Genomic DNA, 14,701 nt, shown 5'->3' on the forward strand with positions numbered 1-14,701 from the left:
CTTCACTTAGTTTTCTATCAACATTTCATAATCTGGAAACATTCTTTAAAGGATGAAACTAATGAGTGACATTCAGAGGACACAAGGCCACAAATTTCTAGAAACTTTTAGCGTATAGCGAGATAGATTTGTTTGAAATTTCTAGAAAAGGCAAAGTTATAGAAACCGCAGGGGGTGGTTGGGGAAGAGCAGAGAGCCAAGGTGGGCTCCAGAGGCTCTAGGGCAGCCATGCTGAGAGGCACGCCGGCTCAGGTCCCAGGCGCACGCCCTGCCCCGCCCCTGGGTGGGCACGCTCCTCCCAGGAGGTGCCAGAGTTGCTCTGGACGCCTGCAGCCAGCCCGGGTGCCGACAGCCAGCCCGGGTGCCTGCAGCCAGACACTGCAGAGGCTGAGGCCGCCCACGTGGTCGGGTCAAAGTTTTTCCCATTGGTGCCACCTGCGGAGATAGGAAAGGAGTGCCTAGCCACTTAGAGGCGCTGGACAGTGATACAATGACCAGTATAAATGTCAGCAAGTGGGCTGAGGGCGGCCAGGGAAGGACAAAGGCAGCAGCAGGGTGTGTGGAGCCACCTCTGAGATGGAGAAGTTCACAGCCGCAATGCTGCTGGGGAGTGTGGGCGACGCCCTGGGCTACGCCAATGTCTGCAGGGAGAACAGCGCTTTGGGCTCCGTCCAGGAGGAGCTGCGGAAGATCGGGGGGCTCGACCACCTGGTGCTGTCTCCCGGAAAGTGGCCAGTGAGTGACAACACCATCATGCACTTGGCCACCGCTGAGGCGCTTGCCACAGGTAGGGAGGCCTGGGGCACTCGGGCACTGCTCAGGCAGGGTGGGGTGCAGGGTGCCTCTGAGCCCGGCCTGGAAGGCGGAGTCACCAGGGTCCCTCGGGAGTTCAGGCCCAAGTCCTTTTCTCTCGGGGTGTCTCTGGGTGACAGGATCATTCAGAGACGACCAGACACAGCTTTGAACAGCAGCTTCTGGTAGACTGTTGGTCAAGCCCAGCACCCTGTCTCCACTGGGGCGGCCCCAGAGCCTCCGCTTCACTGCTGTTTTGGTGCGAGCAGAGCAAGGGCTGGCTACCGCATTAGAAATTGCGTCTTCATGTTCTTAATTTAGTGCATAATGTGAAATTAAACCAGCTTACAACTTGGGAGCATTCATACACTAGCCTTTGGGGATTACATCTCCATTCCAATGAACCAAGGCTGAAGATCTGCCCGAGTGGTTCATCTTGGACGTTGCTTGTTCATCGTGAATTCTGGAGAATACTGCAGAGTCGACTGGATCTGGGGGGGACAGTCTCTTAAACTGCCAGGAGCAGGTTGATCTTAGGACCCAGCAGATTTTATGAGTTTCAGAGAAACAGTGGTGCCTAGAAGGGCAGCTCTCCTACAGGTCGCATGCGCTTCAGTCCTGCAGGTATTATCAGTCTGTCGTGGCAAAGCTGAGGTCCGAGGGTAGCTTCTAAGTCACTGGATTTCATCTATGCCTTCTCGTCGCCATTCCACTTGCCGGCTGTGAGCACGCTCAGTTTAGCTCTGTGGTCATTGTGTAGGAATGCCATCGCTCCTCCCTAAATAGCCGGGGAGAGGGCTGAAGCATGTCAATAAGATAAGAAGCCACAGCCTGCTGAGAGTGGTGTCACCACAGTTCTGTGTTTCCTGCTTCTGTCTTCAGCAGGTGTGTGTGCCCTCTGCCCTCACCAGCAGCGCACCATGCCCTGAGCCCAGAGCTGTGGTGCCCTGCAGACTGCCAGGGCCCAGCCCAGCCCGGTCTATCCTGGCTGCCCACAGCGGCACCTGCTCTGCCCTGGGGTCTGGCACTCCGTGCTCACAAAGGCACAGCCACACGCAGGCCCACGTGACCAGCACGTCAGCGGGTGCAGAGCCCTGGGCCCCTGTCAGGCTGTACAGTTACTATGGAGAGCACCTGGGATCCCTGGGACACAGCCACCCGAATGAAGCTCGGGTAGGAAACGGTGTGGCGTTGTTCCTGAGCTAGAGGTCAGTTCCCCACGGGTGGCGACTGCCAGGCACGGCAGCAGGTGACCCTCGTGTGGTGCCCGTCCTGGCCTCCCGTTTGGATCATGAGACTCACCAAGATCCCTCTTATCACTCGCCCCTCTAGAAACAGCAGCAAGCACATTCTTTCAACTCGCTGACACTCAGAGGTGAAATCTCACTCAGTTTTCACACCACCTGTTCTGTTCTTTAAGTAGCAGGCTGCAGCCTGCCGTCCATCGGGGGCTTCCCAGGCACGTGAGACACCTGCGTTTCTGCCCTCAGGTGTGCAGCTTCCTGCAGGACTTACCCCAGGGTGGGGGTCCTCATTCCTCACAGGGGAGCCCAGTGCCACTGTGCTACAGGAGAGGGACTGACATGCAGAAAGGCTACACAGCCACATGAGTGACAGCGGGGCTCAGAGCTCAGCCTGGCCCTGGCTGTTTTCACATGCTCTCCTGACCCCCAAGGTCACAGTGGCCATGCAGGTGTTTCATGACCCCAGTGCACAGTGGCTCTTGAACATGTCTCTAGGCCAAGCAGAGTTCTACAGATGTGTGGCCATGTGGCCTGGGCCTCACCCAGTTGGGTGTGTCCCACAGCATAGAGCAGAAGTTGACCAGGCACGTCACAAGTGCAGTGGGCGGAGCCAGAGCACGGTGCCCAGGGCAGCACCATCCTGTCACTCCACGCTCAGATACCAGGCCGCTGGGACTGCTCGTCCCCCAAGAGCTCGCCCTGAAGCCCAGCTTCTCCGCTCCACATTCCCACTCACCTCTTCCGAGCTGAGGAAGCTGGTGCCCTGGGGCAGCGTGGAGTCCACAGACCCTAGGGGAGCATGGTAAGCACTGGGAGGCTCCATCAGCTGATCTGGGCCTTGTGCTTCTGATGGTCAGCAGAACTGTCGACGCCCAGGCCAAGCACAGCTACTTGGGCAGAGGGCTGCCAGAAAGTGCCCATGTGTCCCTGGCCAACCCCAGCCCTTTCCTCTCAGCATTGCCCTCAAGGATTCTGGTGCTGTCTGCCTCTCATCATAACAGGCAGTCTCCCTAACTGGCCTGTCCTTCAGGAGACCAGGGGGATGCCAGCAGGATGAACGGGCCTCCACAGCACAGCAGTCTACAGCCCAGGAGCCTGCTTCCAGCTCAGACTCAGCTGAAAAGGCTCTCTGCTGCCTTTGACCCTGTACTGGGCCAAACCCAGGCCCTCTCATAGGCTCCGGTGCCCACCCCTCCCTGCACTTTTTTTTTTGTACTGGGATTGAACCCAGGGTGCTCTACTACTGGGTCACATCTCCTTTGTGTCTTTTATTTTGAGATAGCGTCTCGCTGAGTTGCCCAGGTTGGCCTCCAACTGCAATCCTCCTGCCTCAGCCTGCTGAGTGGCGGGATTACAGGTGTGGCACCACACCCAGACTGCCATTTTGGTTTTGTGGATTTTATTTTGCTTTACAGGAAGCAACTGATGTTAAATACATAAATTTTGTGGCTTCTGACTCTGGAATGAAAGTAATTACTTTAGAGGACTCAAGAAGGCCAGGCTGGCTGGCCAGTAGGGAGGGAAAGCAGACCGTCTGTAAAGGGATAGTAGCGCTGTAGACTGCACCAGAACTCTATCAGCTTACCGACAGCTGGATGACTGCGGGCCCAGCGCCCCCAGCGTGGCCGGGCAGGCCAAGGCTGGCTTATTCCCGCAGGGTTCACACATGGGCCCCTCCCTGGAGGTGTGGCACCCAGACAGGGCCTCAGAGCTGGGTGCCCTATGGCCATCCAGGGAAGGGCTAGAGGATGGCGTCCCAGGACTCTCCCCTGTCCAGGGGGCTCGGGGGCTGGGCTGGAAGGCTGACTCTGCCGCAAGCTCTCAGGACCTCCCAGCCTTCTGTGCCACGGCTCCACAGCATTGGCTCTGGGCCGGCCACGAGAGGTTTCTGGGTTTTCTGGCCCTGTTCTTCCCAGGGGTGGGCAGGCAACTGCCCTTACAATCTCGTCCCTCCTCCACGTTCCTGCCCCATCCTCACAAAGGAGGAGGGAGCAGTGCCACTGCTCACAGCACCCTGGCAGCCCAGACACTCTGAGCGCAGCTCCGTGTAGAGCTCAGCGCAGCTCACAGCACCCTGGCAGCCCAGACACTCTGAGCGCGGCTCCGTGTAGAGCTCAGCGCAGCTCACAGCACCCTGGCAGCCCAGACACTCTGAGCGCGGCTCCGTGTAGAGCTCAGCGCAGCACTGGTGTGGCACAAGATGCTGGGGGCACCCCACACTGCCTCTCCTGACTCAGCCCACTCTCAGAGTGGTCAGGCACCTGGGACCCCAGCATCAGGGGTGAGGCCCACCATACTATGGATCAGCCTCGTGGCCAAAACACTCAGCTTTGCAACTGAAATCCACTGACCTGCTCCAGACATGGACAGGAATCGCCTCCCTGGCTGTTATCTGGAAACAGGACCCAATGTGTGGGATCTCCTGCTGTCTAAGATGCACATGCCCAGGCTCAGTGGGGGCGGCTCCATGGGGACTGGCTTTTTGTCCTCAGTGCCCTGGTCTTTGGGGGATTCGCCTCCCCTATTTGTCCCCGGGATATGCTTTATGGAAACATGGGTACAGCGTGGCCCTGCACAGCGTTCCTATAGGGCCGAGACGGCAGCTTCGCGGCCAGGAGCAGGGATTCTGCTCAGTTTTTCTCTCACATGGACAGAGCAGTTAGCAGAGAATGAGGGTGTGGGGAACTCCCAGGACAGGCCTGGCCACCACCTTGACACCTGGGTCACAGGGAGACCCCAGGACTGTCTGCATGTCAGTCGCCTCCATCTCGGGCTGGCTGACAGGCCCCAACTCTGCCTCCCAGGTGCCGGCCCCATCTCCACACACTCACTGTCCATGTGACCTCTATCTGCCTTCTTCCTCCCCAGACTTCTGGTGCCTGGATGACCTGTACCGCGAGATGGTGAGATGCTATGTGGAGGCCATCGAGAAGCTTCCGGAACGTCGGCCAGACCCAGCCACCGTGGAGGGCTGCTCACTGCTGAAGCCAGATAACTACCTCCTGGCCTGGCACACACCCTTCAGTGAAAAGGGTCAGGGAGTCTGCCCCATTCCGCAGAGCTCCTTCCAGGCCCACAGACATGGGCCCTGCCCTCACCACGGGCACTGGGGTTGGCCCCTTCTGTGGCCCGCATGGGCATCTGCACATAGGCATGGCTCCCCAGGGCTTCTTCCTCAGTTCTGGGGTGCCGGGGGGCCCCAGGGGTGTGCATAGGCAGCCCGGCCTCTGCTCCTGCCCTCTCGCGACCCGTCATGGTGATGGGTGTGCCGCAGACCTGGACTCGGTCTTCAGAGGCTCTCCCTGACCTAGAGGTTCTCCCTGAGAAGGCCTAGCAACCCCGGGGGGCCTGGCAAGCTGCTCCGGCCACCTGGTGGCCAAGGAAAGACCCAGTGCTCTGGAAGGGGCAGCTGGAGCAGGTGCAGACGGCCACAGCAGGAAAGCCTGCCACCTCTGTGGTGCGAGAGAGTACACAGGCTCCCGCTGGGTGGGCAGAGGCAGCCCCCTGAGAGGAACCCTGGCATCATCTGTCAGAGTCACTGACGGACACCCCCTGATCTGGCCGTCCTCCCTCCAGAGGGGCAACGGACCCAGAGTGACCGTCCAGGAAAGCAAGTGTGCGGGGCGCCCTCTGCAGCGCTCGTGGGAGCAGAAGCCTGGAAAGGCCGCGGGAGTTGGCGCCTGTGGGTGTCGGCCAGGCTCCAGGCAGTGCTCTGCCGCTGCCCCGCTGCCCCGCTGCCCTGCGCGGTGTTTATGGGAAGGACGGGGCAGGGAGAGGTCACGGGCGCATCTGCCCAAGAAACTTCTCTAAGGGAAAAGCAGCACTTGGCCTTGGAGACAGAGCAAGGCCGAGGGGGTTCTGGGCTTTAAATCGGCCTTTGTTTCAGACACTTTGGCTCTTGTTCTTTACCTTGTGAATGTTCTTTACCTTCTGACTGTAAAGAACCGGCTGGGCCGGCTGGGGCTCAGCTGTGGGGGCTCGCCTAACCTGCGAGGTACTGGTTCGACCCTCAGCACCACATATAAGTGAATAAATAACAAAGGCATTGTGTCCAACTACAACTAAAAAATATTTTTTTAAAATAACTAATTTGAATACTTTTATTTTTTAAGAACACACAATCAACTGACTTGGTTTCTAATCTAAGTTCTGATACCACTTTGTGACATTGAACAGGTCTCTGACCGCTTACAGCCAACATTTCTCTTTAGACTTTTTTTAGTGGTAGATGGACACAATACCTTTATTTATTTATCTATCTTTATGTGGTGCTGAGGATCGAACCCAGTGCCCCACATGTGCTAGGCAAGTGCTCTGCCACTGAGCCGCAGCACAGCCTCTCTTTAGACTTCTAATGCCACCTCTGTCCACTCTGATGGGAAGGACCAACGGAAGCCTTGCCTGTGACTTGACTGTCAGTAGCCTCCCCATTACCTCTTGCCTTGGGCTGGGAACCCTGAGGCCGGAAGCTCGAGCAGGTGAACATGCCCTGAGTTCTCCAAGTGTGACTCCAGTCAGCCTCAGGAGCTGTCCACCTTCTGGGGCCGCAGCTCCGACCCAGAGCCTCTCTGCTACTCCAGTTCCCTGCTGCAATGATATCTCAACTTCTTATCTGCATGTTTATCACATAATTTTCATTTTGGAAGATTCTAGTGTGTGCAAGAGTAGAGAGAAAACTATAATGAAGGCTGGCCCACATTTAGGGTTCTGCAGGCCAGCCTCACCATCAACCTGGGTGCAGTCCTGTGCAGGGGCAGTGCGGGGGTGTGGGAGGAGCCTCTCCCCATCACGGTCCTCGCTGTCTCCAGCTGGTCTTGTTCCGTGTCTCCCACGTGCCGTGTGCCCCTTAGGTGGATGTAAAGCAGACCTGAGCTCAGGTCAGTCCACTCTGTGTGTGGTTGGAATGTCAGAAGGAGCTCCTGCCACATCCGTTCAGAAGACGGAGGCAGTTAGAGATAGTTCTCTCCCCTGGGTGTAGCCTCAAAGCACAAAGCTACTGCACCTTGCTGTGGTGTGGCAGTGTCTGTTCATGTCCAATCCAGGTGGAGCCTTGGTGCTCCGTCCAGCAGGGTGGACAGAGGCCTGGAGTGCTGGGGGCCTGCCCTGGTCAAGGGCCAGTGCAGCTACGATGCGACTCCTGAAGCTCCTCACTTTCTCAAGGGATTGCTTTAGCCAGAAGGCTCACACCAGAGCCAAAGGGCACCTATGACCAGCTCTTGGACATCCAGAACTGTAAAGATGGGAGTTATGGAACAGAAAATGTCCACTTCCTTTAAACGTCTGTTGACAGACACAAGAGCTGGGTCAACTGTATTAATGACATATGCAATAACTTTTAGAGCAAAGTACGACACCAGGAACACAGAAGCAACTTGGTCACGCCTCATGGGCCTTGGTTCATCAGGAGGGCACACCACCTAGGCCTTCATGCACCTGATAGCAATCTTCAGAGTGGCTTGCCATTGTTCACTCACTCCAATGACATCCCCCCAACAGGGATTTGTTTTTTTTTTATTCTTTAAAATTGTTCACAGAGTTTTCCTACATAATCCAACATACAACAGAGAAATTGTATATCTTTTTTTTTTCAGTTTGCATACAGTGGAAAAACAAGTATGTTTTACAAAGTTTAACTCATAGACACTAGCAGGTCGACAATTTAAAATCCGTGAGTTGAGAAATTATCTAATAAAAATAATCCCAAATGACATTCTGATGAATGTGCTACTACATGAGGTTTTATACTTTAGAAATGATCGTGCTGCTAGATTGCCAGAGGTGGGCTTATTGGAGAAAGAGTCTGACACAGGTGCTCATCTCCACATAGGCTCAGGATTCGGAGCTGCCACAAAGGCCATGTGCATCGGCATGCGGTACTGGAAGCCAGAGCGGCTGGGGACTCTGATCGAAGTCAGCATTGAGTGCGGCAGAATGACCCACAACCATCCCACAGGTAATGGTGGTGCCAGACAGGTGCAGGCCTGCCTGCTGAGGGAGCCCCGGCCTTGGGATGTGGCAGCACTCAAGCTGGCTGGCTCCTGTGATCTCCCTGCCTCTTGGACCGGAAATCTCGGGAGGCCGGGCTGACCTTCCCATCTGGCTGTTTTGGGGGAATTGGGCCATTTCTTCATCTTGCCTAAGGTCTCTTTCACATGTGAAGGCAGAATCGGTGCCAGACCCATGATGGTGGGAGGTTGGGCAGGGGAAAGACTCCCACTGATTCTGGGTTCGTTCGTGTTAGTCCAAAGAAAAAAAAGAGAGGTGCCCTGTGGTGCGACTCTGCACAGAAGCAGCACTGGAGGATGGCACGGTTAGGGGAACTGGGCACTGACCAGGGTGAGGCCAACCTAGCCCTGCCTCTCCTGTCACAGATGATGGTGGCAGTGGCACTGTGAAATGACCCAGGGAATACTTGCAGTTGGGATGGCTTTTCTTCCCCAGTCTGTGGTCTGGGTGGATTCAGACAGACCTGGTTCTGCAGCTTGGTGACCTGAAGCAAAGGGCCCTACCTTCCTGAGCTTCATCTCCTGGTCTGCACAGCAGGCACACTGGTAATGGCCCAGGACACACCCCCAGGGCCATCTTTCAGAGCCAGGCTCTGGGAGTGCAAGGATGAACTGAGTTGACAACGTCACCCTGAACACAGGGTCCCACAGATGGCACAGGGAGACCAGAACTTTCTGGAACTTCTGGACTGTACAACATTGTCCAACATTGTCCTCATGGAGGGCCGATCAGGAGCCCCTCTGCTGGGCCTGGAGTAAGTTGCAGGGTCAGCTCATCAACAGAGCCACCCTTCACTCTCAGCTTGCACGTTGGCTGGAAAGGCAGGTGCACAGGCTATAGGCCAGGTCTGCTCAGAGACCAGGACCTGAGGGCTAGCCACAGCAGGCTCTCTTCCCACCCGCAGGCTTTCTCGGCTCCCTGTGCACGGCCCTGTTTGCCTCTTATGCAGTACAAGGAAAGCCGCTGGTGCAGTGGGGGCGGGACATGCTGAAGGTGGTCCCGATGGCTGAGGAGTACTGCAGGAAGACCATCCGGCACATGGCAGGTGAGCACGGCTGGCTTTCCACAGCAGCTCCTCCGGGGCTCCCCGCTCCAGGGGCATGCCTACCAGGCAGGCCGGAGAATCCCCGCTAGTCAGCGCAGGCAGAGCCCACCTCACAAAGAAGGACTGGGGTTGGCTGCACCTGGCAGCCACACAGTTGCTCGGAGTGGCCAGGCCAGGCCAGCACCCACCGTCTCGGCAGGCTCCACCTCACCCTGGCCTCCCGTTGCAGCAGCAGAGAGGAGCTGGGCTTATGCTGGAATGCCCAAGCTGACATGAGTGTCTAGGGCCATGAAGTGAAGCTTTTCGTCTGGGGAGCCAGGAGCCGGGTCAGCACCCCAGCCTGACCCAAGACCCAGTTTCCACCCAGCTGGGAAGCTGTGCACCCCTGCCACCAAGCCCACAGTGGTCCATGACTTTTGAGGACATTTGTTCCCAGAGTTCCCATCTGTGCCCATTCACCATCTAGGACACAAGGGCCATATTCACAAGCATGTCAATAACAGGTCACCAGGAGTCCCACGTTTCCAATGACCTAGGAGTTCTGAAATGCTGGTTAGGTGGCTGACTCATGAGCCCAGGGCCAGGGGAGAGGTCCTTGGCTCTGAGAGGGACAGGGGCCAGGTGAGGCAGCCCTGGGGATCCTTTGACATTCCCACAAGTTGAGGAAGCTTTCTGAAATAGGGTATCTGATGTGTCTGATGTGTCCAGAAAGAGAGGAGAGGAGGGGAGGGGAGGGGAGTGCATGGGGCCAGGGGTCCTGGGGGAGGAGAGGGGAGGGGAGTGCATGGGGCCAGGGGTCCTGGGGGAGGGGAGTGGAGGGGAGAGGAGGGGACAGCCTAGGGCTGGGGTCCTGGGGCAGAGGAGAGGAGAGCTGAGTGTGGGACCAGGGTCCTGCGGGATGGTCAGCTCTGGCAGTGACAAGGCTCTGTGCCCACCTCCCTCTGTTGTGAGGCGCCCTCTGTGTGGCTTGGCTCCAGTGAGCCCGACTCTAGGGCAGTTGCAGGCACGTGGCCAGTGCCATGGCTAGTTCTGCTTCTGTAACTTAAGACGTGGTTCTCAGCTCCTTTATCTCCAGCAGCTCTGCTGTCCCCCGTGCAGGGCAACACAGTTGGGCCTTGTCCACGGGTGAGCTCCCTTGTGCAGTGGGCGTGAGCTGACCCCTTTCAGTGTGAGGCCCTGCAGCCCTGCCTCTGCCCTTCCTGGCAGTGCCCCCCCACTCTGCTGACCAGAGTGGCTTCTGCGTGTGCTGGACAGTGGTCCACCCACACCCTGAGGCTCCAGGGCACAGGGATCAGCCAGGTGGTTTGGACACCTCTTTCTTGTGGGTACTGACGGTCCAGAAACAGTCCTGTGGGTCTGACCATAAGCCTGCTTGACCCGACATTTATGGTTTCTCTGACAAGAACCCAACAGGCCCCAATGTCACTGCAGAGAACTAAGTTCTGCAAGGCTCACCGGAGATGTCCCCTGGCTTTATAGCTGGAGTTGGAAGGGCTCTGCTGGCCTATGCCCATGTGTTTGCTGTTCCTTCCCAGGTGCTGACCCAGGACCTGTCCTGCGGCCAGGAGGGTGGCAGGAGGGGTTTCTCCATCTCTGCTCTGCGCCCCATTTCTGGACAGGCAAAGGGTCTGTGTCCACCTCCAGTAGTGTCTGGGGGCCTTAGCAGTCCCTAAGGGCCAACATGGCTGGTGTCCTGGGGGCCTCCGGCCACGAGGAGGCGACTGAGGTGGCTAGACAGGCTCTGGCCTGGAGCAGCAGGGGAAGGGGCAAGGCCTCAGGGTCTTCTGCCTGCTGCCCCTCTGAGCTCTAGATGTGGCCCTGTGTGGTCTCTGATGTGTGCAGCTGGGGGTCTTGGCCAAGACAGTATCCTCCTCACCAAACTGACCAAAAGTTGCCCCAACACACCTGGGGCTAGTTTTCCCGGAGGGCGCCCGTGCAGCACTGGCTACGTCCTACACGGTGCAGGCCCAGAGCCTGGAGAGGGCCCTCAGCAGCTCTGCAGCTGCTGCCTGTTCCCAGCCCTCAGGGCAGGAGGTCCCTCTCGGCACACCTGCTCCTGGGAGGGCATGCTGCCCCCTCCTCTTGCCCACGGCCGGTGGCCGCTCACCTGTGCTTCTGTCTAGAGTACCAGGAGCACTGGTTCTACTTTGAAGCTAAGTGGCAGTTTTACTTGGAGGAGAGAAAGATCAGTGAGGACTCGGGCAATGAAGCCACCTTTCCTGAGAACTATGACGCGGAGGAGAGAGACAAGGCAAGTCCTGCCCCTGCTGGGACGCTGGTGGCTGCCCGAGGGCAGGTGGCTGCCCTCGGGGGCACAGCAGCTGGTGGGCGGGTGGCTGCCGGTGGGAGGGAGGCATTGACGTTCCACCTGGGCTCATGCCCCAACCGCGGCCCTCTTCAGACCTACAAGAAGTGGAGCTCGGAAGGCCGTGGGGGACGGCGAGGCCATGACGCCCCCATGATAGCCTACGACGCCCTCCTGGCGGCCGGCAGCAGCTGGACGGAGCTGTGCCAGCGGGCCATGCTCCACGGAGGTGAGCCCCTGGCCAGAGATACTGGGCCCCCCGTGGGGCCCCTCGGGAGGCCTCTGCCACCTGCACACCGGCCAGCACAGAGGCCACAGCGCCTGCTCTGGGGCAGCTGCTGTCAGGCTGTGTTGGGGCCACCTGAGGCTCTGCCGTCCTGTGCCTCCGCAGCTCTGTGCAGTCCTGGCCTGTGCTGGGCGGTCAGGCCCTGGCCAGATGAGCTTGCTCCATCTCTCCGGACAGCACCCATACCTGGGACTGTGTTGTGACCCCCAGGAGAAAGACACGTGCCCCTCCCCGTCCTGGCAGGGACTTCTGTGCTCACTGGGTTGCCCTGGGGCTGGGCATGCTTTCCCCCACTGCGGAGGAGCCCATGCTGCCTGGCCTGTGGGCTCCAGAGAAGCCAGGACCCAGCTGGGCACCCAGCCGAGGTGAAGCAGGGGCTGTGGGGACGGGCGGGAGTCGTCCGCAGAGCCCTGAAGGCTGGGCTGAGCGTGCTGTGCAGACAGAAGGAACCACTGCTGCCGGGGGACTGAGTGCAGGCCGAGTGTCCTCTGGGCACCAGAGTGGACAGCTGGGCGTGGGTGAAAGGGGAGGAGTGCTGCAGTGCCAGGCCAGGCTGAGGGGGCCAGCCTGGGCAAGGGCCTCGGCAGAGCCAGAGGGGAAGTGGCCCACAGGGGCCCACCTCAAGAGGTCCTGGCCCCTGGGGTCCCCCCAACCCAGCCCCATGGCAAATGCCCCTCTCTGTGATGGGGGTGGCCAGAGTAGAAAGCTCTGTGTGGGACTGGAACCTGGTCCACTCCTGAAGGAGGGGCCCTGGAGGAGCAGGGCCTGGGTGGTGACACACCTGCGTGTGCCCTTCCAGGTGAGAGTGGAGCCACCGGGGCCATCGCCGGCTGCCTGTTCGGGCTGCTGCACGGGCTGGACGCAGTGCCCAGGGGCCTGTACCAGGAGCTGGAGCACAAGCCCAGACTGGAGAGCGTGGGCGCTGCCCTCCACCGCCTGTCCACAGAGGAGAAGTAAAGCTTCCGCCACTGCCTCCCGGGGCCCCGGCAGCAAGTAGCCCCCAGGGGAGGGTGGCCCACACCTGCTTCCCCTCCAGCTACAGTGTCCGCCTGCCACCTGACACATGTTGCCCGTCTGCAGGTGACTCCCACACCCTGCTCACCCAGAGCACTGCTGATGTGGCTCAGCCTGCTGCACGGGCACCTCCAATACAGTGTCCCCTGCGTGTCCTGGACAGCTGGTGTTTATTCTGCTGCCCAGACAGTACCGTCTGCTCCCTCACACCAACACAGTGTCTGCAGTGGTGCTCCATCTGGGAACAGCTTGTCCTTTCTACTGCTGGACACTTGTTTGATGGCTGCACACCTGCACCACCTCAGGCTCCCGGAGAGTCACCTCCCCAGGCAGACAGAGGCTCCGTGTCCTCACGGTGGGGCCTCCGGGCTCTGGGCGCCTTCTGGTGGCAGAAGCTCTGGCCTCACCTCCCCCGCCAAGTGCGGCGCCACCCTGGGCCTCTGAGGTCAGTGCCTCTGGGAACACATGGCCGAGGGCCAGGGCGCAGTGTCCTCTAGGGGTCTGCCTGCCAGGCTTCCCACAGAAGGTCCCCAGCCCCTGCAGCCCTGCTCCCTGGGGGGTCGCCGGGGCACTGCTGGGGCCTGAGGGGACACTTGCTCCTGTTGCTGAGGTGACTCTGGATGTGATTTTCTCCAAGCAGCATCAGGTGTGAGTAGAGCAGCGCTTGGTGGTGGGCTGAGCTCGGCCCTAGGCTGGGCCTGTCTTGGTGGCCGTGGTGTTCCTTGGCTTGAGGCGCTTGTCTCTGAGGAGAGCTGCCCCTCGGGGTGCGCGCAGGCCAGGGTGCCGACCGCGCTGCAGAGCACCAGGGCAGGGAGCTCGCGGTGCGGGAAGGTGGCCCAGCCCAGAGGGCCACCTGGGCTGTGGCACTGTCTCCTTCTGTGGGTAGTTTGGGCAGTGCGTGGTGTCCCCAGGTTTGGGTGTCCAGCAGACATCTGGACCAGTGGCTACTGGTGAGGCCCCGCCTCCCAGGCTCAGGGCGCTGCTGGGCTTCCTGGAGTTGCGTCTGGCTCCAGGCATCTGGCCCTCCCTGCGCCCTGGTGGAGGGCCCTACTAGGGCTGGGGTGGCTCTTCAGCAGTGGCCCGGCTCACACATCCCAGAGGGGCATAGGCGTGGCCAAGGAGCCTGTGAGACCACACTGGGCAGCAGCCCTGTCCGCACAGGCTGTTTCTGAACGGGGGCTGGGACTGGTGTGCTTTCAGTCAGAGTCAGAAAGGCAGGTCTCGCCTCTACGGGGCCTTCCCCTTACAGGGGCCTTCCTCCTCACCTCCAGCAGAGGACGGCGGTCAGGATGAGGGCACTCAAGGGAGATCAGCCTGTGGGGAGGTCAGAAAGCAGTCTGCTTAAAAGCTGATCCCACTTTGGAATGTTAGGCTAAATAAGATCCTCAAACACCACAGCACATTTTTCCAGTTTCGTCCTCCTTTAACGAGTAAATGCAGACGTTGAGACGTAAAACCACAGAGAGCAGGGAGGTGCGTACCGTATCTTCCCAATTTTTAGAAACTGAGCGCTCACTGGCTTGGTTTTTATTATAAGGCAAGAGGTGCACACAGCTGGCTGCAGGCCGGCTGCTGCTGACGGGCGAGTGGGAGGCTGCTTGGGTCCCTGTGCCTGCCCAATAGCACGCGTGGCCTCTCTCCACGACCGGCGTGCACCAGGCATGACAGTTTGCTCTGGGTTTTCCACTAACTTTTTAGACGGACACAATATCTTTATTTTATCTGTTTCCTTTTGATGTGGTGCTGAAGTGTGAACCCAGTGACTCACATGTGCGAGGCAAGTGTTCTACCACGGAGCTAAAGACCCAGCCCACTTTTTTGTATTTTATTTAGAGACAGGGTCTCCCAAAGTTGCTTAGGTCCACACTAAGTTACTGAGGCTGGCTTTGAACTCCTCATCCTCCTGCCTCAGCCTCCCAGGCTGCTGAGATTACAGGCGTGTGCCACCTCACCCAGCTAAACTGAGTTTTTCTTTTTTAGATGTTGATGGACCTTTATTTTATTCATTT

General features: G+C 58.7%; 1 protein-coding gene across 1 annotated transcript; it reads left to right on the plus strand.

Moving 5' to 3' along the window:
* The first annotated feature begins 508 nt into the window (after window positions 1-508).
* Window positions 509-12,852, plus strand: LOC308630712 (inactive ADP-ribosyltransferase ARH2). The gene is made up of 7 exons (XM_081261165.1): window positions 509-787; window positions 4,905-5,069; window positions 7,864-7,989; window positions 8,947-9,087; window positions 11,211-11,338; window positions 11,489-11,621; window positions 12,478-12,852. Exons 1-7 carry the CDS (start codon window positions 577-579, stop codon window positions 12,633-12,635), a joined length of 1,062 nt encoding a protein of 353 aa, XP_081117291.1. The 5' UTR covers window positions 509-576; the 3' UTR covers window positions 12,636-12,852.
* Window positions 12,853-14,701: the final 1,849 nt, after the last annotated feature.

Source organism: Spermophilus citellus (assembly GCF_964194105.1).
Source record: "Spermophilus citellus genome assembly, chromosome: 1".
Taxonomy (NCBI): domain Eukaryota; kingdom Metazoa; phylum Chordata; class Mammalia; order Rodentia; family Sciuridae; genus Spermophilus; species Spermophilus citellus.